General features: G+C 37.1%; 1 protein-coding gene across 2 annotated transcripts in view; it reads right to left on the bottom strand.

Moving 5' to 3' along the window:
* The window catches only part of LOC132165568 (Small GTP-binding protein), a 35,381-nt gene extending 17,441 nt beyond the window's left edge, over window positions 1–17,940 (bottom strand). For both annotated transcript variants that reach the window (XM_059576190.2, XM_059576191.2), the window contains exons 1-6: window positions 17,660–17,940; window positions 17,398–17,574; window positions 16,610–16,696; window positions 15,640–15,696; window positions 15,355–15,420; window positions 10,351–10,413 (exon numbers count right to left, since the gene is read on the bottom strand). In XM_059576190.2, coding sequence (XP_059432173.2) covers window positions 10,351–10,413; window positions 15,355–15,420; window positions 15,640–15,696; window positions 16,610–16,696; window positions 17,398–17,574; window positions 17,660–17,920 — 711 coding nt within the window. In that variant the 5' untranslated portion in view covers window positions 17,921–17,940. The remainder of the gene's footprint in view (window positions 1–10,350; window positions 10,414–15,354; window positions 15,421–15,639; window positions 15,697–16,609; window positions 16,697–17,397; window positions 17,575–17,659) is intronic.
* Between the last annotated feature and the right edge of the window lie 8,332 nt (window positions 17,941–26,272).

Raw genomic sequence — 26,272 nt, 5'->3', positions numbered from 1 at the left:
GGAAGTCCTAGATATTCCATTGGTAATACTGCCACCCTACACCCAAATATACCAGCCAACCCTCTACGTCATCCACCTGCCAATAGGAATAACCTCTGACTTCAACAAATTAATCTTCAACCCCGAGACCACTTTGAAAAATAAAAAAAGACATCTCAAGTTACAAAGATGTTCACCATTAGCCTCATCTGCAAATAACAAGAGTGACAACCATTCCTACAACATTTCATGATCCCACTGTAAAACCATCCAAAAGGCCCCTATCCATTGTGGCCAACATCATCCTACTCAGAGCCCTCCATAACCACTACAAAAAGTAAAGGTGATAAAGGTTGCTAGGGCATTATGGTATATGCCATTTTCAGGCGTTTTGGGTTGTCTTAGGTTATGCTTAATAGTTTGGCGGATTTATTTGCCTGTTGGTGGATGGGAGGTCGTTCTCAGAGTGCTTCGGTGTGGAAGGTTGTCCCTCTTTGTCTTATGTGGTGTTTGTGGAGGGAGAGAAATGCGAGAGCTTTGAGGATCTAGATAGGACTTTGGAGGAGCTCAAGTCTTTTTTCTTCTTTTACCTTTTCACTTGGACAGTTGCTTACTTAGCTCCGTTAGTGATTAGCTTTCCCGAGTTTCTTCTATTTAGGCGTTCTCTTGTATACGTCCTATGTACTAAGGTTGCACCCCTCTATACTTTTTGGTATATATAACATTACTTATCAAAAAAAAAAAATCCAAATTATGCTCCATTTATCAAAACTGAATAGCAAACCATAGAGATACAAAAGGCTATTCTCCATTTCTTCACAAACCCGCTCCTTTCCAACAAGAATAACAAAAACTCCTAATTCACATGAACATATTCCTTTTCGAGATCCAATTTTCTTAATAAAACTGGTACTCCTAATCTGAGTCAACCATCAAAACATTCATTTGCAATCATAACCGAATCCAGAATTTCTCCCCTTTTTTTTTTGATAAGTAAAAGTATTATATAACAAGAGCGCAGAGGGGCGCAACCCATATACACGGGAAGTATAAAAAGAGAGCGCCTAGGAAGGAGAGAAATGAAAGAGGACGTCAGAAAAACTAATTACTAAAGGAGCTAGCCAAGCGGCCGTCCAAGAGTAAAGAGTAAAGAAGAAAAAATGAGTCAGCTCCTCTATAGTCCTAGTAGAATTCTCAAAACATCTAGCATTTCTTTCAGTCCATATACACCACATAAGACATAGAGGAATCATCTTCCAAACTACCGCGCTTCGAGCACGACCTCCCGACCACCAGCAATAAAATAAATCCCTCACTTTGCCAGGCATAACCCAATGCAACCCAAACCGACTAAAGATAGCGTGCCAAAGAGTTCTTGCGGTTTCGCAATGGAGAAGAAGATGATCTACCGACTCTCCTGACTTTTTGCACATACAACACCACTCCACCACCACAAAGTTCCTCTTACGTAGATTATCAATAGTCAAAATTTTGCCTAGGGCCGCGGTCCACCCGAAAAAAGCCACTCGCAAAGGCACCTTTGTGCACCAAATACTCCTCCAAGGAAACACCTCATGGTCAAAGTTAGACAATGCCTTGAAGAGCGACTTAACCTCAAACTTGCCTTTCCTAGACGAGGCCCAGCAAATACGATCCACCGTACCTACAGAGATCTTGCACGAGTACAACCGATCAAAAAAAGGAGCAACCAAATCCATCTCCCAATCCTGAACGGGTCGCACAAAAATGACATTCCACTCTACAATCCCATTCCTCCAAGTAAAATTATCCTTCACCCAAGCTTCTTTGTGCCTAGCGATGCTGAACAAAGAAGGGAAGTCTTGCTTCAAAGGATTTTCCCCACACCAAATATCATGCCAGAAACGAACTTTCGAACCCTCCCCCACCTCAAACCGACAACCTTTGGCAAAAGAACTCCAACCTTGCCGAATATACTTCCATACACCCACACCATGAGAACCCGAAGCTTCCTTCGTGCACCACCCGCCTTCCTGGTCTTCGTACTTGGCTTTGATAGCCTTGCACCACAGAGCCTCACTCTCATTCGCATATCTCCAAAGCCATTTCCCCAAGAGAGCTTGATTAAACTGATGCAACTTTCGAATACCCAGACCACCGTATTGCAAAGGACGACACACTTGATCCCACTTTACAAGATGCAACTTAGCCTCATCTCCCATTCCTCCCCACAAGAAATCTCTTTGGACTTTCTCAAGCCTTTTAGCAACACTCATGGGGATCGGAAACAAAGACAAAAAGTAAGTTGGTAGATTAGACATAGTACTCTTGATGAGAGTTAAACGGCCTCCTTTGGAGAGGTACATCCTCTTCCAACCTACCATTTGACGCTCCATCTTCTCAATCACATCATTCCACATAACCATGTCCTTAAACGGCGCCCCAAGAGGGAGACCCAGATACTTCATGGGCAACTCAGCAACATTACACCCAAGGATATTAGCTAATACCCCAATGTTCTCCACCTCTCCAATAGCCACAATTTTGGACTTTCCAAGATTAACTCTCAAACCCAAAACAGCTTCAAAACATAAAAGAATGAGGCGCACATACCGTATTTGCTCGAGAGAAGCTTCACAAAAAATCAAGGTATCGTCAGTAAATAAGGAGTGAGAGACCTCCAACTCCGAAATAACCCTATCTCCCACCGAGAAACCTGTCAAAAGCCCTTGGTCAACCGTAGCATTCACCATCTTACTCAAAGCCTCCATAACAAGAACAAAAAGTAATGGAGAAAGAGGATCCCCTTGCCGAATTCCCCTCGAACTGCTAAAGAACCCTTCCGGAGAGCCATTCACTAGAATGGAAAATCTTACCGAAGTAATACACCACTCTATCCAAGCCTTCCACCTCTCCCCAAAACCACACCTATGCAGCAAGTACAAAATAAAGTCCCAATTAACATGGTCGTACGCCTTTTCCAGGTCCAATTTACAAATAACACCTGGCACCCCTTGCTTCATGCGACTATCCACACATTCGTTTGCAATAAGAACCGAATCTAGGATTTGTCGACCCCCTATGAAGGCATTTTGAGAGTAGGAAATAACCTTACCCAAAACACTTCTCAACCTAAAGGCTAGAACCTTAGAAACAATTTTGTACACCCCTCCCACCAAGCTTATGGGCCGAAAATCCTTCATCTCCATCGCATCCGCCTTTTTTGGTATCAAGGAAATGAAAGTAGCATTCAAACTCTTCACCAACTGCCGTCTGCGATGGAACTCATCAAAAACCGCCATAACATCTTGTTTAACAACACCCCAACAAGCTTGAAAAAAAGCCATGGAGAAACCATCTGGACCCGGAGCCTTGTCACCATCCATACCTTTTATCACCTCCCAAACCTCCTTTTCCTCAAACTCTCTTTCCAACCACCTGCAATCCTCCTCATCAATAGACAAAAAAGGCTGGTTGTCCATTCTAGGCCGCCATGAACTTTGCTCCGAGTATAAGTTTTGATAATACTGCACCATGTGATCTTTAACCTCAACTGGGTCATCAGATAAAACACCATTAATACGAATCACTTCCACACGATTGTGCCTGCGATGAGAATTCGCCATCTTGTGAAAGAAACGAGTATTTCGGTCCCCCTCCTTGAGCTACAAAGTTCTCGATTTCTGGCGCCAGTGAATCTCTTCACACAACAAAGTGTTCTCCAAAGCTTTCAACATATCCGCCTTTCGAGACTTCTCCTCCTGATCTAACCCTCTTGACTCTGCCAAATCCTCCAACTCTTGAATACCTCCCATCAACTCCTTCTTCTTCCTCCCACTATCGCCAAACTCCTCCTCATTCCATTTTTTCAAATCCATTTTGAGGGATTTCAATTTATTAGCTAACACAAAGCTAGGAAGACCCTCGAAAGAATAAGATCCCCACCAAGAGCTAACCTTGTCAACAAATCCTTCGGCTTTGAGCCACATGTTCTCAAATTTGAAGTACTTTTTACCTCCGCAATGAGCCCCACAATCCAGAGAAATAGGAAAATGATCGGAGAACATGCGTTGAAGTCTTTTTTGTGACACTTCTGGGAAATGATCTTCCCAGTCCGAGGAGAACAAGAACCGATCTATTCTAGACCAAGTCTCATTTTCTTGATTATTGGACCAAGTAAATTGTCCCCCCATCATCTGCATGTCCACCAGATTGTTCTCCGAAATGAAGTCCGAAAAATCCATCATGCCCGCAGAGTAATAAGAAGCACTAGAGCGCTCACTAGGGAATCGGACAATATTAAAATCCCCACCAATACACCAAGGAACCTCCCACACATTCATCAAACCAGCCAACTCTTCCCAAAGGACCCTCCTTTCCACATCCCCATTCGGACCATAAACCCCTCCAAACGCCCAAACCCAATTGTCCTCCACATTTTGAAAAGAGCATGCCAAAGTGAACTGCCCCACACACTCCTCCTTACTCTCCACCACCCTCCTATCCCACATCATTAACATCCCCCCCGACAAACCATTAGACCCTTTATACTTCCACCCCACATGTTGACCACCCCAAAGAGTGTGAACCACCTCCCTGGAAATAGTCTCCATCTTGATCTCAATCAAACAAACAATATCCGCTTTCCACTCCTTCGAAAGGCCCCTAATACGCAACCTTTTTTCTGAGGGCGTTCAACCCTCTCACGTTCCACGTTACGATGTTAAGCTTCATGATCCACCAATTCGACCCTTCCCACGCCCCTACCTTGCGTATAGAACGTCTGGCCCCTGTCAACAAGAAAAGCACTCCCTGAAAAGTCCCCCAAATCAAAGTCATTCTGCTTCCTGGAAGCTTCAATAGAATTGAACAAAGCTGCCAACTCCTCCTTCTTTCCCTCATCTGAAACACCAATTTTTGGGCAAAATTTGAGGCAGCTTTCAACTACCCAATTAGGAGAACATTTATCTGTTCCTAATTCCTCCAACCCAATTGTTGCTAAGATGCTGTCCTCCTCCCTATTTGACCCATTCCCAATTCCACTTTCTGTCTGTCCACTATGATTCGACTGAATCAAATTAGTAACCTCCCCCCGACATGCCCCTATCATCCCAGAATTCCGACGAGAAGAAAAAGCCACCGGAGACTGATCTGAAGCAGAGCCCATAACCTCACCTGCATCGCCTGACTCCACAGAACACTCCGGCGAACCCCCACCGGCGTCTCCAGTCTCCATATGGCACTCCGGCACAGTCTGTGTATTCTCCGGCAAGAAGGATGTCTCCGGCAACTGATCTGAAGCAAAGCCCATAACCTCACCTGCCTCGCCTAACTCCACAGAGCACTCCGACGAACCCCCACCGGCGTCACCACTCTCCATCCGGCGCTCCTGCACGTTCTGTGTGTTCTCCGGCGAGAATAGTGTCTCCGGCACCTTCTGAGTAGTTCCCGGCCACGACCCCAATATTCCTTTCGCCTGCCCAAAAGCCGAAGAAGAGGCTTCTAGCGATCCCATTGCGGTTTTCCACCTCTGCGACCCACGTTTCCTCCTCCTATAAGTCACCGTCGCTTTCTCTTTTCCAGTGGGTAGTGCCTCTCTCGCCGGACTTGTAGAATCCTCTCCACCAGTGCCGACAACCGCTTTGGAACCTTCTTCAGCCCCCCTGACCTCTGATGGGACCTTTGCGACCACCAGCGAAGGAGTTGCCGGCCTATCTGAGCCAGAACGCAAGCCGAACGTGAACTTTTCCTTCTTCGTTGATGTGCAAGCCTCATTTCCTCCTTCTGGGTTATTAACACCCAGACCCGAGCCCACCGTTCCTATATGTTTAAAAACCGGAGTTTTCTTCACCCTCCACCATTTTTTGGGCTTTATAAATTTCAGCCCATACCCCTTAATCCCTTTCGAAGCAGGCTGCCTCTGACCCGCTGGTTGAAGAGCTGGCCCAAGCCCAAGCCCACTGCCCTCCTCAGTCTTGAGCGCCATGTCGATCTGCATCATACCCACGTCACATTCTTGTTGCAGACGCTTCAACAGGTCCCTGGCTTTGAGGAGCTCGAGACTTAGCTTGGAGTAGGTCTGCCCAACAGCATGGTGCCCCTTCCCCCTCTGTCCCGTCATGTGATCAGGAGCCGTCATCGATACCTGCGCCATCGCCGGCGTTTATGGGTTACTCGCCGAAGCTCTACACGAACACCCCATACGCCCATCATCCATCGAGCCTTGTCGTCCAACCTCTGCAGATACTTGAGCGTACCTCGACTGAATCACTCCAGGATCGCCGTGAGCCCTCTCCGAGATAATGGTCTTTGTTGAAGCCAAATCTTTCCTGCCCAACTCGTGGGTATTCTTTCCCATAAGACCAGAAGCATTTTTCGGCCACCTCTGCACCTTCTCGTACTGTTCCTGGCCGGAATTACAGCCCTCCTTAATTTGCTTCGTCGATAACCTCACTGCCTCCGCATAGCTCCTGCGTCCCTTAACCTCCATTACACTCTTTTCTCCCCTGGTTGCGCCATGCCCACTGATCACTTGAGGTTCACGTAGAGAGAAGTTTGCCACTCGCATCTCCTCACTGAAACGATCCCACCCTATCCCACGCCTACCTTCTGGAATAATGATCGAGCCACACCTTTTTCTTCCATCAAACTCCTCCAACGTCAGAAAGCAACCATGCCTATTAGCACACTTCTGAGCAATAATTCTAGGATACCCAGCTCTAGACTGATCCCAAAAGACTTCTGCATTGTCCACTGCTACCAAATCCTTCACATTTCTCACTAACCAAGCTAACTCATCTTTCTTCAAGAAAATGGATTTGTGAAGTCTTTTGCTCCTCTCAAAAATCCTCACCCCTGAAGCCCCTACCTTAATCAGCACCTCGAACTCCTTGGATTCCACCGACCACCTCCTCGTTTCTGCCATGTTACAGCCTAAAGCTGACCCCAGACCACTCTCACGCGCCACCCACGCACCGACACAGAACACCACTCACAGACCACCACTCTCAGAACACAGAACACCACTCAACCATTAGTGAAACACAATGTCTTAGAAGATAAGCACTTATTTCTCCCCTTTATAAATGCATTCTATGAATTTGATATGATCTTGTCCAACACTTGTTTCAATCTGTTCACTAGCACCTTAGAAATTTTTTTCTATACTACACCCACGAGATTGATAGGACGAAAAATCCTTAATATCCACCGCACCAACTTTCTTTGGTATGAGAGATATGAAAGTGGCATTAATACTTTTTCTCAAACCGCCCTTTACTATGAAATTCTCTGAAAACTTCCATGATATCCTCATTCAAAATCTCCCAACATGTTTGAAAAAAACCCAAAGAAAACCCATCAGGCCCCGAGGCTTCATCCCCATTCAGATTTTTAACCACCTCAAAAACCTCACTCTCCTCAAAGTCTCTTTCCAACCAAGAACCCTCCTCTTTATTCGACCTACTCAAACTCTAAGAGATAATGCAGAGGATGATAAGCATCAAGAAGAAGATTTATGATAGGACTCAAACTCCTAGAGACAATGAAGAGGATGATAAGCATCAAGAAGAAGACTTATGATAGGACTCTAGTACTATCCTATAGTGTTTAAACTTGTATTATATTGTAAAGTTTAAAGTAGTATTGACTTGTAACTCTTTCTTGGCTATATATACAAACACTTCTGCATTAGTTGATGCAGGCAGCATTACACAAAATCCTATATGGTATCAGAGCCTCAACACGACTAACGTCAATTATTTTTCTCCATGACCGATTCTTCTTGTTCTTCTTCTTCTTCTTCTTCTTCCTCTACCACCGCTTCCAACACGCTACCTATGACGTCTGCTGCACCCCAAAATCCGTTGCACAACATCAATCACCATATTACCCTCAAACTCACAAGGAAATATTATCCCCTTTGGAAGGTTGTTGTTGTTCCCTTTCCTGAAGGCCATGATCTATTTGGTTTCGTTGACGGCACTCATTGCTGATTCGACATCTGGGATGCTGGTTCCTAATCCTGATTCTCAGCTTTGGTATCACCAAGATAAGCTCCTCATGAGTGCTCTTATTTCCACCTTGTCCGACGAGTTACTGCCTCATATGAATGGGATTTCCACCTCCCATTCGTTATGGCTTACTTTGGAGTAGCTCTTCTCTTCTCACTCTCAAGCTCGGATCTTGCAAGTCCGACATCAACTCGCCACCTTGAAGAAAGGCGCTCAGCCAATCGCTGCTTATTTTCAGAAGGCCCAAGGCTTTGCTCACATGCTAACAGCCATTGGTCACCCTCTTGAGGACTCCGATATTGTCTCCTACATCCTCAATGGACTTGGTGCTGATCATGATCTGATGCTGATTCACTTGTCACCTCAATCAACACGCGATCTGATCCTGCTTCCTTGAATGATCTCTATGGATTTCTTCTCTCTCATGAGCTGCGTCTTGAGCAACATATCAATGGACTTGGTGCTGATTATGATTCACTTGTCACCTCAATCACCCCGCAATCTGATCCCGTTTCCTTGAATGATCTCTATGGATTTCTTCTCTCTCGTGAGCTGCGTCTTGAACAACATATTGCTGCAATTGATCTCTCCATCTCCACTGCCAACACTGCTCAAAGCTGTGGCCGTGGTCGAGGTAGGGGAATTGTATTATATTCTAGAGTTTAAAGTATTATTGACTTGTAACTCTTTCTTGGCTATATATACAAACACTGCTGCATTAGTTGATGCAGGCAGCATTACACAAATCCTATTCTCTTCATCAATGGCTTGAAAAGTGAGCCCATTCATCTTTGGCCTCCAACTATACTGTTATGAATGCAATTGTATATAAACTTGTACTATAGCATTCCTTATCTCTATAGAATCTAACGATAATGACCTATTAACAAGTAAAGACTCGACAATATTATTTCTTCTATTTGAATTCGCCACCCTATGAAAAAACTGTGTTCCTATCACCCTCTCTCAACCAAAGAGCATGAGATTTCTGTCTCTAGGTCACTTCTTCACAGAGGAGCAACCTTTCCAACTCCCTAGCAAACTCCTCCTTCCTCACCTCTTCCTCAACCAACACTCGCCCTTCCCCGGCGACATCTAGCTATCAAATACCCTCCAATAAAACATCAAATCGCTCCTTAAGGTTTAAAAGTTATCAAATCACTCTCTATGGTTCCACCACTATCAAAGAACTCCCTCCATTCCCCTTTCGTTAAGTTTGTAAGAGTTATGAGTGACACGTGGCCATTATGCCATGTCAAGTCCAATAAAAACAAGACATGTGTCCAGGCCATGCAATCAGTTAGCTTGCATCAGGCACATGCCATGTTGGATGTGCCACGTCATTAACATGTCAGCTTGGAACTTAAAAATTAGACAATGTCAACGGGAGAGGAAAAAACTCTGTTATGGTAGGGGTCGCCACGTGGCTACCCCTCTGCTGTGGGGGAGAGGGGGTAGCAGCGCGGCCACCACCATCTATTGTGGAAGGGGGTAAGTCATCTACTATGGGAGGGGCAGTCGAGCAGCCACTTTGTTGTGGGAGGAGGTGGCTGAGCGGCCACCCCTCTTACTCATGTATTATTTATACTATCCTCACAAAGTACAAGTACATATGCCCTCCAATATTATAATAATAACAATGTAACTATAAAATAAAACATCAATAATACTTTGTAGCCAAATGCTACTTTTGCGTGAGTTCCAGCATTTACAGGGTTCTAAGATACATAGACCTTTGCAAAAACCAAAATCAGAATCCTGGAAATGAGTAAAAGTTGAAATATTTGGCAGAGCTTCTGCATGATTTCTCTTCTTTGTCATCTTCTTTTCCCTCCATTTCCACTTTCTATTCATATCACTTTCTCAACTTCCTGTTCTCTCTTGTTTCTTCTCCTAACCTCTCCCTCTCCATCTATTCTGCTCTAGACTATTTTCTCCTCTCTCAAAATGATAACGCTTCTTCCAATCTTTTACTCCTATTTCTTCTCTCTGTGTGAGCTTTTCCTCTCATTTGTATTCTGATCGCCTCCCTTAAACCATAAGGCTCTATATTTTTGCCTTCCATTCACCTCTTTTGAGGTTGCAAATCAAGTTGATTCCCTGTTTTACTAACTACTCACTCTGATGTGCAAGTAAAAATAAATAATTTAGTACCCATATTGTAGTAAGTCACTAAATGTTAGTTCAGCTTAAAAAAAAAAAAAAAGAAATCAAGGAGGATTTGCTCTCCTGGGATTAACTAGTAAAGCCAAAGTTTTAAAGAGACCAGACCCAGAAAATATAAATTATCTTTCCAGCATCCTGCCATCCAGTAAAATGACTAGCACCAATATATATCACACACATTAGACATAGAATCTTTCAATTTTTTTGCACCAACCTCTTCAATCTCCCGGACAACACGATCTGGTTCAGCACCTGGGAGATCTATTTTGTTCAAAACCTGTAACATAATGTTCTATGAAAATGAAAATATATTCACATAAAACTATAATTTTACCTGACTATGCATTGGCTGGAGAATGAATTAAAAGAAATATCGAAGGATGAGGAAAAAAAAAAGTGATATGAACTGTTTGTGAGTAATACCAACTTCAAATGAGTCATGTGTAAGTACTTGTAGAACATGTTTTCTGGAGGTTACATGGCATGTTACATGAGTGCAATAATACCAAAATGTGTCAATTATTAACATCAGTAAGTGAGACATGCAAGAGCCAAAAAACTTTTTGGATGAAATTTTGGTGTCCAGATAAAGGGGATCACCGTATTCTGCTAGATGTTCTTAAATGATGATCTCACAGACAGTTGATTATTACTATGCAATTTTTCACTAGTACTAAACAGTGGGCTAATTATAATAGCATTTTTAAGTCAAGCAGCCCCATGACTGGCTTCCGGCTGCACAGAAGTGGAAACAGATAATGTCCTATATGATGGATATACCCTCAAGCATTTAGCTGATCTTTTATGAAATACTAGCAAACAACCCCATCCCAACCATTTAAAATAGTTAAAATCTTCATTGGCAGCATCATACATAAAAGTTATATGCACACACAGCAATAGCAATGGCCACCAAAACAATTTTAGATTTGTCCAAAAATTATATGCATAACAGCCAGCAGCCCAGCACAAACTCTTATAGGCCAACCGAGAGCAATACAGATCTGATTTATATTCTGTTTCTCAATCATTACTCCTCTTGAGAGGCTTGGTAATGTGGTAGCCATCCATGGCAGGGCAGAGCGTGCCCCCTTTCGAGGCCAAAGGAGACTAAGAGAAGAAATGATGCTTTAGGATCTGGACCTTACTGAGCTCAACAATATATCTATACACATGAGCAGGCAACCACACAAGGAAACCAAATGTATGAGCAGCTGGCACAGATGTTTCCAGCAACCTATGTTGAAGATTTTATCTAGAAAAATCAAACTTAGGATATTATAGTGCTTTAAGATTTTTGTTCAATTACTTTTGATATTTTATAGTTATAACTTTCTAGATTTAAATAAATTAGGAGCAAGTCAGTTACTTAGGATGAAGGGACTTCGCCATAAAGTAATGGTGACGAAGGGAATTGCTTCTAGCTAGTAGCTGCTGTATTCGAAATTATCCTAGTAGATTATGATATGTACTATAAAAGCACACAGCCTATATTGTTTTGAATGTTATCAATTAATTGTGTTAAACCACCAATTATCATAAAAGCTTAAGCAGATAAAAAATGATACACATGAAATATTTGATTGAAATGGGGGTAAATGGCTGAGACAAGGTTTGAACTTAAGATCTTTAGCTCTGATGCCATATTAAATTACCATTTATCCTAAAAGCTTTAACTGATAGGAATTGGTAAAATTTAATCAACACTTTAAGAAATTAAAAATTGAGTTTACTTGAAATCCACCTCCCCTCCCCTTTCTCTCATTCCTATCCAACCTTCTTTCTTCATTCTTTCTTTCTCACCAATGTTCTCCACAGTTTTCTTGCTTCTTCCTTGCTGAAGTTCACAACAATCTCATCCCATAATTCTCTCTTAGTTTCACTTCCAACAAATTAAGTTACTTTCCCTATTCATATCCACCCAACCACATCTATTCCCCTTGATTCTCATCACCTTCCTAGCAAGACAGCCCTTTCATCACAAGAGTTCCAACACTGTCCATCACTTGGAAATAATGTATTAATTAACAAATTTGAAGAATGAAGCTCAAAATAAAGATCGAATTACTTAGAGATTCAAGCCAAACCTCCTTGAACAGAGCAAGAATCCCCACTTCACTTAAATTTCTTCTCAATGTTTTGGCAGACTATGATTACCCATCCTTACCCTTGGAAGTTGAAAAATTGGTTTTGTTGGTAAAAGCTAATGCATATGTGGGATATGTGGTATCTATTGTATACTTTCTGCGTACATGGGTTGCGCCCCTTGCGCTTTTATATAAATTGATATTACCTATCCAAAATATATATATATGTTAGAAGAGTTAGGGTTTGAGTCATTAGGGTTTTGGGGGTAGTTTAGTCTTTATGGTATTTCCCTAATCCTGTATAATAGGATGTTTATATTAGGTTAACATAAGTTGAATAATATAATAGGCTCCGCCTTTTGTGTCTAAATCATTCATACAAATTATAACATCGTATCAGACCCTTAGGGTTTGAATCCTTGGCCCTTTGTTTGTAGTAGCGTTTTTCCGCTCTATTTGTGTTGTTTTGTTGAGTGTTTTTCTGGTGGCAGCACCGCCCATGTGGGCATAATGCCCACACAAGCAGTGCCCTGAAATATGTAGCTGTCCATGGGAATTTTTTGAAGAAAGAAAGTTTTTTGTCGTCAATCTGTCACAGCTTCTTGGTGTGTTGGTCACTAACGGCTTCTGGGTGTGATTGTCGGTCTTATCTGTGGTGGCCGGCAAGTTTTGTGGTGGATGGCGAAGTTACAATGGCCATTGGAGAAAAAAACAATCTGGCCATTTGATGTTTGTGGTGTTGAAACGTTGATCTGTGGCCATCATTTGATTCTGTTGTCGCTATTTTTGGAGTGGCCGGAGTGGTCTGTATTCTCCGGTAAGATCCAGCGAGCTTCGGCAAAGGTCCGGTGAGCCTACAATGACTGTTTATGTTATGTCTTTCACTGTTTTGCTTCTGTTTTAGGTATTGCCGGCATGTTTTGTCTATCTTCGGCGAGTTTCAGCAATTTCCGACGAAGCTCCAGCGAGTCTCCGATGAAGGTTTTTTTTTTTCTTTTTTTCCTCCAGTAGTTGTTTTCCGGCAAAACTTGTTGGTTAATCATGTGTTTGTTGTTGGTTGTTGGGTGATCGATGCATCCGACCGGCCTTGGATTCTCTGGCGACCCAATGTTGTAATCGATGTCGACCGGCCTTGGTGTTTTATGACAAGAACCGATCCCAAGATCGTTGTATCCGACCGGCCTTGGATTCTCCGGTGAGAACCGATCCAATGTTGTGATCGATGTATCCAACCGGCCTTGGTGTTTTGCGGCGAGATCCGACCAAATCTTGGTTGTTCAAGTTTCCGACGAGTTTTCGACCAGCGTTGAAGTTTTATTTAATTATCTTGTTATTTGTATTGTGTGCTCCAAGCTGTTCCAACTTGAGGGAGAGTGTTAGAATATGTTTTTCTAGTTGTTTTTCGTTTGCTTGTATCTTCCAAGCTGGATTCATATGATGTATATGCTCCAACTTGAGGGGGAGTGTTAGAAGAGTTGGGGTTTGAGTCATTAGGGTTTTGGGGGTAGTTTAGTCTTTATGGCATTTCTCTAATCCTATATAATAGGATGCTTGTATTAGGTTAACATAAGTTGTATAAGTTGAATAATGTAATAGGCTCCGCTTTTTGTGTCTAAACCGTTCATACAAACTATAACAATATATATATTCTAATAAGTACGTGTAAAGTGCTCCCTGAATCTTAGACAAGAAAAAACAAGTAAATCATGTATCACCCACAGGTTCTTCCTCATGCAAAATGGTGCATTGTCTTGCTGAGTTTTGGACATTCTTAAGATTAGTGTACCCTAAGTCACCCACTACCTCTACCAATATATTTAAAATAAGAGTAACATGTACATATGTTAAATCTATGACCAAATTTTTTAGTTGCATAAAATATCAATTATAGACAGCCTATCCTGCCAACAATAACCAAATAGAAAATATGGAATTGAATATCCATAGTTGTCTGGTATATAGGTCAAATAGCATTCACCTAAACTCATAAAAAGACAGTAATTCCAGGGATTTTAGGATCCATAACCCTTTCAACCCAGGAAAAAATTATGCTTTTAGAAATGCTTTGTGCCAAAAGTGCCAATGACCTAATATTACAACTGCAGCCAAATCAACAACGACAATCATCCACACAATTTAAAAATAATGAGTTTCTTTTTCTATGTTTTTTTTTCTTTTGTATGAAATCTCTACAGATAAACTACAATCAAAGGAATGAAAAACCATGAGAATAAAAAATTAAAAGAAGAAGGGATACTTCATAAAGCAGCCATCCATCATAGAAGATCACAAAAATAAAGTGTAGTGTCCAGACAAAAGAATTATTTAAGTGGGTAATTTTGTATATTCAATGCAGGGTTGTTAGGGTATTCGTTAGTTTTCAGGCGTATTTAGAAAGACTGATAACCTCCCACCAAACTATACAGTTATCAGTTTAATGAATGTCCACAAAGAACAATACAGAGGCAGGTACTCACAGTCTTGAAAGGGAATATGATAGAAGATCAGGAAACCAATTCTACTGTTCAATAAATTGATCCCTTGAAGAAAGAACTGATCCCTCACCTTTTAATCTCTACAAATACATAACCCAGAGTTTTGAATTTGGGGGTTTTGAACATGTATAGGCTTTTATGTCAATTGATTGATTGTACTTTCATACTGTGATGTAAATTGGATATTATGGTTAGGTAATTGATTTTAGCACACCGGTAAACTTAGTCTTGTGGATATTTTGTAAGTAAATCAGCCTAAATTTGATTCGAAGGTTCGAATTTTGTAAAGCTACTTACAAGTTTGAGTTCTATGAGGAATTTCATAAAACTTTCCACCAGCTCTATAAATATTCTAAAAGATCTCAAGACTAAAAGTTCACCTAAAGCCAATAAATAAGTATTGTCCCTGCATTCAAGGCATTTAAAAGCCCTTCCAACAATTTATGAATGACTCACAATTGAAGCAACTATATATAACTAATGTGAAAACATTTCAAAAAAAAAAAAAGGTCTCCATCTAAAAGTAAAAAAGAAAAGAAAAGAAAAAGACGATAATATCACCAAAATGAACTAAAAATGAATTATAAGAGAAAAACCAGCAGTAAAATATAATACTAAGCACAACAGTCTACTTACAGGGATGATTTCTAGGTTGTTTTCCAAGGCCAAGTAAACATTAGCTAGTGTTTGTGCTTCAACTCCCTACAACATAAAAGACATGCTCAATAATGCTAGCTTTGGAGGATATGTTAACAACTGAATTTTGCAAGAAATAAGGCTACTTTGAAGTTTCATCACACCGAATTAATAGTAAAAAAGTCAGTATAACCACATTACAACAATAATCATGGGTAACAAACGTTAAATGCATAGTGCTATGAATGAATAAGTAAAAACAAATTGAAGTCGCTAAAGATTCACCTGAGAAGCATCTACAACAAGGAGAGCTCCCTCACATGCAGCAAGAGACCGAGAAACCTAGATACAGATGAATGAGTAAAAAGTTAAAAATAAAATATTAATTAATAAATCACCTCTATGCACTGCTACCCACTTTCTGACTGAAACATGTCAGAGAATGGACAGATTAGAGTGGCTAACAAATCCACCGATAAAAATATATGCTAAATAATTTGATCCATAACTCTTGTAGGCAAAACCAAAATAAGTAGTACTATGCAGAGATACAAGAGAAGCAACAATGATGCCTGGAAATCGTTGATAAAGCAAACGATAAATGAAAATGTGAATTCATTTTGTCATGTTAAAGCAAAGTCATTCCTGAACAATGACACCCTACAGCACAACCTGGCTATAATAAGATTGAGCAGAGAAAATTACCCAACTTCTAGAACCTGCTTGATCTACAACTTAGGCTGACGCTAAAGGTTAGTTAAATAAGCACACCTAAAACATTAATACAGTCCTTACAAGCAAAAAAACTTAGGCTGCTGTGAACTGAAATTAGTACATCTCCAAAATTATAATGTGCTAAAAAACCTGGTATTATATAATCATACTATTAAGTCAAGTTTTGGAGAAAAATGTTACATAACTTACATGCAACAAGGCAAAAATTCCAATTATTACTCTAAGAGAAACTAGCATGATGATATACAGAAAATGTATAGAATAAATACTTTAGAAATGTTTGAAGTACCTATCTGGTAATAAGGGGACCAAATGACATGGTTTGGAGATTATAAGCATTGGATAGCACAGTATTTTTCTTATCCCAGTTGATGGGTCTATCATGTAAACGTGGTAAAGACGATCAATTATCAATGATGATCCTAAACCAGGAAGCAGTAATGCAGTCGTACACATCACTGTGCTTTAAAGCAAATAAAAGCATTATATGTTGACTAACTAATATGTCAAATTCACATACCTCATAAGAGAAGTCTACATGCCCTGGTGTATCAATTAGATTCAGGCAATATGGTTCACTTTTAAAGATATAACGCATTCGAGCAGCCTGCCACAAAGAGAAAGACAAATAAAATCGGTTTATCGAATGCTAAACATATAACAGAGCAATAAAAATAGATCACAAAATACTGAAGGCATGATATTCAGAAAAATAAAATGCATTAGTTCTGCTGCTGATTTTGTATCTTGCCAAGGACAAGAACCATTAGTAATTTAGTAAATGGGACAAGTGCCTACCGCCAATGGATCCATCACATAACAAGCTGGAATAGTTAAAAAATGAATGTGCAAAGTAGCAATTAGTAGATTTCACATTGGAGATATTATTTGGCATGTCCTTTTTGAGGTTAAAATAACTAGGCAATAGTTACAAAGCACCAAGTTCCCATGTAGTTATCTTTCTGCTCTAATAGGTCCAATTTAGATGCCTAAAGTTTGATTAATATACTCTGCATATTTTTTATTGATATACTGGGCAGTCTGGGCATATCATATGTATCGGTCAGTGTGGTATTTGGTTCAGATTACGATTCCTCTGAATCAAATTATATCAATGCAACATGCAGATTAAGAATCCCAAATAAGCCATTCAGATGTTTTACAGGAGCAAGTTTATACCATAAAATTCAATACTTGTTAACAGTAGATTGAGTAAAAATGAACAAAGAAGAGCGGATAGATAACCGTACACACTGGAAAATGGAACAAGATAATATGTAGGGATAAATCTCACAAAATTCTTCAAACCTGTAGTTTGATAGTGATGCCTCTCTCCCTCTCCAAATCCATGTTATCAAGAAACTGTTCCTTCATCTCCCGCTTCTGTACAGTTCCGGTCACTTGGAGCAGTTTATCCGCCAAAGTCGATTTCCCATGGTCTATGTGCGCAATGATGCTGAAATTCCTGATGTTAGACACAGGGACCTGCAGTTTTAGACCCGAAACAAAAAGGCAGCTGAGCAAATACTCCTATACAAGGAAGTTGGTTGTTGATTTGTAAGAATTTGACCTTGAGAAGGCGATCTTGGCCGTCTTGGACGGCGAGGTCCGGGCCGGAGAGGCCTGGTGACTGGCAAAGGACTCGGAACCTCGCCGGCCGAGAAAGAGGGAGTCTGGTAGAGAGAGGAAGTGGTAGCGCAGACAAGTCCAAGGTGCTTCTACTTCTGCTTCTTCTTCTTGTTCTAAAGCTAAAGGTTTGGCAGCAATGGTGTTGCTGTTGAGTGTTGTTAGTGGATAAGAGGAGCGCGCGAGAACAGAGGCCTGCGGCCATTACAATTTTCACCACTTAATTTCGTGCACCGTCTACTGTATAATCTAATTTATATATATCGCAGCATGGAATATTGGAATGAGTTAAGATTCTCGGCTGCCTCAAGCGTCAGACATCTTTTTCTTTTTTTTTTTTCTTTTTTTTTTTTTTATTTGAGAAGATAAATATTAAAGAAAAATTTAAATTTGAGGTATTAGCATTAAATTTAGAATGATAAAATCCATTTTAAGTGATACCGTCCCTAAAGAGTTAACCTTCCACCTATAGGTTTTAGTTTTAAATCAAAAAATAAATTTTGAGACATGAGAAATTAAATATTAACTTATAAAAATTTAACCAAAAAAAAAAAAAACAAAACAAAATCTAGTAGGACTAGGAAGAGAGAGATTTTTCTACAATTTTTTTTTTTTTTAATAAAGCCACATCAGACTTTGGTAGACACTTGTCTGACTCTTGGCAGCCTAATAGCAGGACTCTATTGGAATCGTTTTTCAAAGGAAGAACCAACGCGCCAGTGGCGTGCACTCGCCTTTTTTTTTTTTTTTTTTTAATTGAATAAAATTATATAAGTCAATTTTAATTTAATTTAGGAAAAAATCCATATACACCCTGACCCCTTAAACTAAAACCTAATTGACAATATCTAGGTGTTACTGCGGGCAGTTCCAACCGCCCGATAACCGCTATAACCGTTAACCGTTTAACCGTATTAACCGCTATAACCGCCTAGTGGTTAGAGGGTATTGAGTTTACTAACTCCTAACCGCCTTTTTATATAATATATTTTTATACTTATAATTATAATAATATTTAAACATATAACATAATTACTTGATAATTAAATCGCAATTTGAGTATTAATATATTATCACTATAATTAATATAATTATATCACATGAGCAATTGATTATTAAATCATTTGATTATATAATAACAAATTATACATATATAATATGACATAACTTATAAGTATACCAATTCATACTAATACAACAATTAAGTATCTAGAGACTTAGTTCCAATGTATGTTATAAACTTATAAGTCTATACATGTTATAAATTATAATTATACATATATGCATATAAATAATATAAATGTATAAGATCAATACTTAATCATATGATTTAATGACAATTCAAATACTTTATTCAAGTTAATCATATTATTAATGTACAATGATAATGTGATTCGTATAATATCAAATTAAGTAATTGTCATTAAATTCAATAATGTGTTACTTATAATCACAATTAAAGTATTAATGTATTATCATTTTAATTTATATGATTATATAATAACAAATTATACATATATAATATGATATAATTATAAGTTTACCAATTCATACTAATACAACAATTAAGTACCTAGAGACTTAGTTCCAATGTATGTTATAAACTTATAAGTCTATATATGTTATAAATTATAATTAAACATATATGCATATAAATAATATAAATGTATAATATCAATACTTAATCATATGATTCAATGACAATTCAAATACTTTATTCAAGTGAATCATATTATTAATGTAACAATGATAATATGATTCGTATAATATCAAACTAAGTAATTGACATTGGATTAAATAATGTGTTACTTATAAACACAATTGAAGTATTAATGTATTATCATTCTAATTTTAGTAATATTATCACTATAATTGATATGATTATATCACATGATGAATTGATCATTAAATCATATGATTATATAATAACAAATAATACATATAATCATATATAATATGACATATAATCATATATATCATATGTTTTATTTGAACTTCTTTTATATGTTGTGTTGAACTTTTTTTATATGTTGTGCTGATTTTTTTTTATTTTTTTTTATTTTTTTTTAAAGTTAACCAGTTATGATTTAATATTTAAGGAATTTTTTTTTAAAAGTACAAGTAAATGTAAATTTGGAGTTAAATATTTTTGATTTTTCAATATGAGCTATTTTTATAGCAATTGGGCCTAAGAAGACACTAAAAATATGAAAAATAAATGAGGGTAAAAAATGCTACAGGAATAAAAAAAGCCCAAAAAGGATAAAAAAAAAAGCTCAATTTTGAAAAAGCGGTTAGCGCAATTACCTATTTCACTAACCGCTAACCGGCGGTTAGTAGCTAACCGCGGTTAGCAGTTGCGGTTAGTGAAATCTACTAACATAACCGTAATGACACCCCTAACAATATCTCTTCAACTTTCAATTGTGACAATGTCTTCCAAACTATTAAAAGTCTAAAACATCGTCAATGTCCTGTAGTGACAAAACTATCCTTAGTAAAAATACTAAAACTTCTTGAAAAAACCTAAAACTGAAAATAAATAAATAAATAAATAAATCCAAGGAGTGGCCAAATCTAAAAAATAAAAATAAAAAATAAAAAATAAAAAAATAAATCATTTTTATTAGAATATAAAAATGATTTTTTTTTTTTTTTTTTTTTAAATTGAAAATTTTCATTTTTATTTTTAAGGTTAATAACTTTTTTTTTTTTTTTTTTTTTTGTACCGGAGTTTGCAATTTTTTATTTTTTCCCACATAGGGTTCCAAAACAATCACAAATGGTATCCAACTTACGGGAAAATACCAACTTGATACCTCCGTTAGATTCCATCACACGTGTCACTATATAAAAATGCCATGTATCCTAAAAAAAAAAAAAAAAAAAAAAAAACCTATAAAAAAAAAAAACAAAAAACAAAAAACAAAAAAAAAAATTAAAAAAATTTACGGGGTGGCCAACCACCCCATTTTGGTCATTGGGGAAGGCCCAAAGCCAATCTGCGATAGCTGAACCACCCCCAAGGCAATGACCAAAAATGGAGTGGTTCGGCCACCCCCAAAGGCCATGGGGTGTGAAACCACCCCATGCCTAAAATGGGGGTGGCTAGCTATCTTCATGTTTCTTTTTTAAAACGTTTTTCAAAAAAGATTTAACCCTTATTTTTATTTTATAATTTTTTTTAAATAAAAACTTCAATTTTAAAAAATATAAAATTTTTCCTTTTTTTAAATGGAATTTTTTATTTTAAAAAAATTATAAAATACAAATAAGGGTTAAAAAAATTTCAAAAATGTTTAAAAAATGAAAATTCTGTTTTAAAAAAATATAAAATTTTACGTTTAAAAAAATAAAAATTTTCATTTTTTAAAACAGAATTTTTAAAAAAAATCGTTTTTTTTTTTTTTAAATAAAAATTTCCGTTTTAAAAAAATTAAAAAATTCTGTTTAAAAAAATCATTTTTTTAAAAAAAAAAAATTCTTTTTTTAAATCGTTTTATATTTTTTGAATTTATATGGGTATTTTTATCTTTTTGCTAGCCTTGGGGGGACATTGACAATGTTTTGGTAGTTTATGGAAACATTGTTACAATTGAAAGTTTGGAGAAAACATTGTCAATTAGGTGGTAGTTTGAGTAAGGTATGTGGACTTTACCTTATAATTTATTTAATTAAATAAGTTAGACTTTTCAGTTATGATTAGTAAATTTTGTATTGCGTTTGGATTGTGTCAAGATATTAGTCAATCTGATTCATTTAATTAAATAGATCATATTCATCAATTTTAAAACACTAATTTGTCTTGAATTCATGTTAAATTTGCGGATTGTGTTAAAAAGTTATAGTCTAGCTAAAACCCTTGGGGGCGAACTACGATAGTTCTATTTCCTTTGTTAAAATTTGTTTATTCTTTATTTTGTTTTTTTTTTTTAAATAAAAATATTTACAAATAATTCAAAACAAAAAATACTCAAAATTGTTTTTACCTTGTAAAGTGCTATACTTTTCAAAAAAAATTTCTAAAATTTAATTGTCAAATGATATGTTACAATCCTATAAAATTTATTATTTTGATAAATGAGTCCCATGTCAAACGTACAGGGAATGAAGCTGCTCATCGTTGGCTAAATATGCTCTAACCTGTAATGAGGAGATAATTTGGCATCTTGAATGTCCTAGTTGTGTTCAAGATGTTGTTGTTACAGACCAACAGCTTTTGGCTTAATACAAGCATTGAGTTTCACTTAAAAAAAAAAAAACACATCATTTGCTCATAATAGATGTGGACCATCATACATATGACATCCTCTTTACCATGTTAAGGGCCACAATCAACAAATCAAAAAAATTTCAAGAATCAAAACATAATCTATCATGCTAATAACACTGAGTGACCCGATAAATTTTGAGGTTTAAGGTAATAATTTTAAGTGATGCCATTTTTTTATATTTAAATATTAACTAAATAATATTTATTTTCATATATTAATATATTTTTATTTAAAAATCATTTTTTTCTATTATATTTTGTTTATTGCCAATAACAAATTTATTTAAAGATCCTTTTTTTTTTCAGATTCAATTACAATTTCTATTATTCTCCTTTTTGTTTATGTTTTTCATATCCAAATGCATATTTTCTAATATATGTATATTATATAATAAACATTATTTACAATATAACATTATATTATGACTAGCAAAAAATATATTTTAAAGCATAAGACGATAGAACCTAATTTAAAATAAAATAAAATAAAATAAAATAAAGAAACTATTACAACTTCACTTTATGATATGATTATATATTAAACAAATTCTATACAATTAATATATATTCACGATTATTACTTAATAAGTAAAATACTATATATATATATATATATATATGCAGTTAGGGACCGCTAACCCTAGCGCTTTGAGGCAAAAGAGGAGATCAGGCGCCAACTGTAATGCGGGTTATATGCTTTCAACAATGTTGCGTTAGTTGGGTTATAGGCCTCAAATGGTAATGTGTTTGTTGGGCGTAGCCTTACAGCGATGTTGGCTCTTCATGAGTTGTGTTCATTATCAATGATAAGGTGGGCCCTCTTGCTGATAGTTTGGGCTAAGTTTGTGGCGTTAGTCAGATTGGGCTCTTTTATCTTAAATGTTGGCTCACACCTTGTAACGCTTCCAAAACTGGCATTTACCATTTTAGTAGAGTTACTGGCAATCCCTTTAGTTTAGTTAACTAGTAATTGTCTGAAGGTGTCACCCATCAAGCATATTCAGAGTAATTATAACGGAAGGTAAAACTGACAAATCTGAGTTATCTAGAATAAGTCACCAGGCATGTATATACTATCATCAATCATAGACTGGAAGCTACTAATTGGAGTACAATTATTATAATTAAACCTGGTAAAAGTGTACTAGTCTCTAGGTTTCGTTCCTTAGAAGTTATCTTAAAACGGATAACCTGACAAGCCGCGATACTGTGTAAGTCTAAGACTTAATAAGTAAATCTCACAATCAAGTATGAAATGAACTGATTATTTAAGTGCAGAAGTAAACATGTTTTTATTGTAAATGAAAGAGGTGTCGTCTCTATCATTACACCCAAAAATATGGTTTTGGTTTGTTAGAAGATTAGGTATAATTCGACAATCGCCTATAAATTTAAATGCAGAAAAACTAATGCCTTAATAGGTTATAACTATCATGTATGATCTACCCAAGATATTACCCATTCTCAACAGGGTTGGTGTTGTCCCGAGGGACCTGTAATACAATGCCAGTGCCTGACCATTGTCCACTACCATCTAAAACTAGTAACCCGACAAAGTCCAACCTCGGGTGGCCCACACACTAATAATGTACGTCGTGTAGTGATCCGCCAATCAAACATGGTTGTGCCAATCATGAAACAACCATTGAATTCAATGACCATATAACACTCACACATTTGACTATAGAATCAAGTGTATATAGTAAGCCCATGGTCATTATACCCCATGTACCGGTATACCATGCCAAACAATGCATCTTATACGTATGTTTTTAAGGAAAGTAGTCGTAATTATTTACTTACCTTGTACGCTCGCTTAAATCCTTTGACATCTTGAGTTCCTGCTATAATGAACATACCTCATCGTTATGCACAGTACTAGAGAAGTTACTATACGTAAAGCTTTAATTGAGAAGCATCTAGCTAGAAGGTCATAAAACCCTAATTTCACACATCCTGGACCTTGGTTGAACATCATGTCACATGATCGAAAGTTCGGACGCAAGGTTGAATGTTCGGTTAGAATGCCAAGGTTCATGCAAGACTCCTACTTTTAACCCAACATGTAACAAATCTCATCCTAAGCCTCCTAATAGGCCCTTACAACACACTAAGGCACAACATCATGCGAAGTTCATGAAATCACAGGATAGTTTAAAGCATTTAAAACCTTTGGCTTTTTAAGAGAAAATCATAACACAACTTAATCATGGTACTGTAAAACTTGCAAAAAGTATGGAATTCTTCTAGTAACATGAAAATCATCTTAATAAGAAGGGCTTACCTCAAGAAGGGTGAGGCAAAGCTCAAGACAAGGTTCAAATCTCATCTTTTCTTCTATAGGATTCTTCTTTCTAGGTTCTGGGTTAGTGGAAAATATGAAAGTGAGGGACTTGGGGTGGAAGGGTAGGGTATTTATAAGGGAGGGGGCTGATGCATGCTAGACAAGTTGGACAATAGGTTAAAATAGCTTTTCAGACTGTCATTGAACGTTTGATACTATGCTTGAATATTCGATGTACTATTGCATAGTGATTCTAGGGTTTCAGATCGAACGTTGGTCAATACCTAGTGGTTTCAGATCGAACGCTTGGTGTGGTCCCTGTTAGAAAATTTCTAGTAAGGTTAACATCAAACATTCAGTGGTCCCCTATTGAAGGTTCGGCCAAAGGCAAAATATGGTTGTTTTCGTTATTTTCTTGAAATAACAAGGGTATGTAAAACATTACAAGTGATGTTGATTTTATAAAAATATTTACCAAATATATTTATTTTTCCTTAATGGCCGGGATTGGGTTTAAAGTTTTGGGGCACCACACACCTTGTGGGCCCGCAACATAAAAAAAAATTAGCCCTCAACACTCGTGTCACTAGCTTATAATGGTTTTTTTTTTTTTTTTCCGCAAATTAATGTGCCTTCATATTGGTTACCTTTTTTAGTTAACAAGAAGACACCTTATACACTTGACCAGCCAATTAAATGTCATATCGTCCCAACATAATGGTAAATCTTGAGTGTTTGAATTGTGCATCATGCAAGCACCAAGTAAATATGGTGCCAAAAGTGTGGAGAATATATTCATTTGTCGGTTGAGGTGGTCTCCGAGGAAAAATTGGTTATCTTTAGCTGAAATAAAATATTTGTAGGAATATACCATCTATTGGGAATTATGCCTTGAATCCTAATGATTTTATATCTGTGTTAACATTCAAAAGTTTGGAATGAATATATGTTATATTCACTAGTTAAATGATTTAAGCATATGACATATAAAATGTCTTTTATATGCTTATTACCAAGTTCATCACACTTATTATGCATGTGAAAGGTCCTAGAATTATATTGAATATGGCTATGGGTGTGAGTAACGTGGTTATCACACAAAGTCTTAGTCCATAATCCTTATATCCTTAAAATGTATAAAGTTCACAATCAGTAAATAGAAACTGGCATTCGATTTTGAGAAAGATTGTTACACATCAAATCTTGGTGATCTACCTTGATCAAGCGAAGTAGTAACTTCGAGATTGATGTGTAGTGTGTTGAGATCCTAAGGCACTGAACGAACTAAGGAGTTGTTTTTTCATAAAAATACTATCTATAAAGAAAGACAATAACTGCTCAAAGACTATTTTAGACTTTGATTCTAAATTTTGAGGGAATTGTGGACTCAAATGTTTCATGAAGGTTGCTTTGATGTATCAAAGAGTAAGACCTATCATCGGTTGAAATAACCTCAATGCATTGGGTGATCATATGAAATATGTGGGAAAGCCTTTTCCTAGAGGGAATCCAAATCCTTTGTCAGAGAACAAAGAGATAAGAAATTTTTCATTGTTTTAGATTTTATGGATCTTATTCTCAGAGTCTTCTGCCGAAGCATTTGGTTAACATGTCAAAATATATACATATGATTTTCACAAGTATGAAAATAACATAAAATCAATGACTCAAGGATAAGATGTAGAGAATTAAGTGGTAGTATTCTTAATCGTAATTCTACTATGCAATATTTCATGGAGGAATTATAAGTCAACATTAAGTAAGTCAAAGAGATTAATTGTTTAATCAAAAATATTTATTGAAGTGCAGTCACAATTATTTAATGGAACTAATTGTGATTAAAATATTGTTGCGTAATAAATGTCAAGAAGACATGATTACGAACATATTTAAGCCAATAATATTTTTTCCTTAGGTCCCTCACCAAGTTGATGCAATTTAACCATAATAAGTCTTTCTTATTTATTGGGCTAAATTTTTTATTTATTTAAAATATGGGC

This window comes from Corylus avellana, chromosome 11, assembly GCF_965113065.1.
Source record: "Corylus avellana chromosome 11, dhCorAvel1.hap1.2, whole genome shotgun sequence".
In the NCBI taxonomy this organism is placed as follows: domain Eukaryota; kingdom Viridiplantae; phylum Streptophyta; class Magnoliopsida; order Fagales; family Betulaceae; genus Corylus; species Corylus avellana.
The sequence above is the reverse complement of the archived record's forward strand: the minus strand, read 5'-3'. Positions and strand labels throughout refer to the sequence as shown.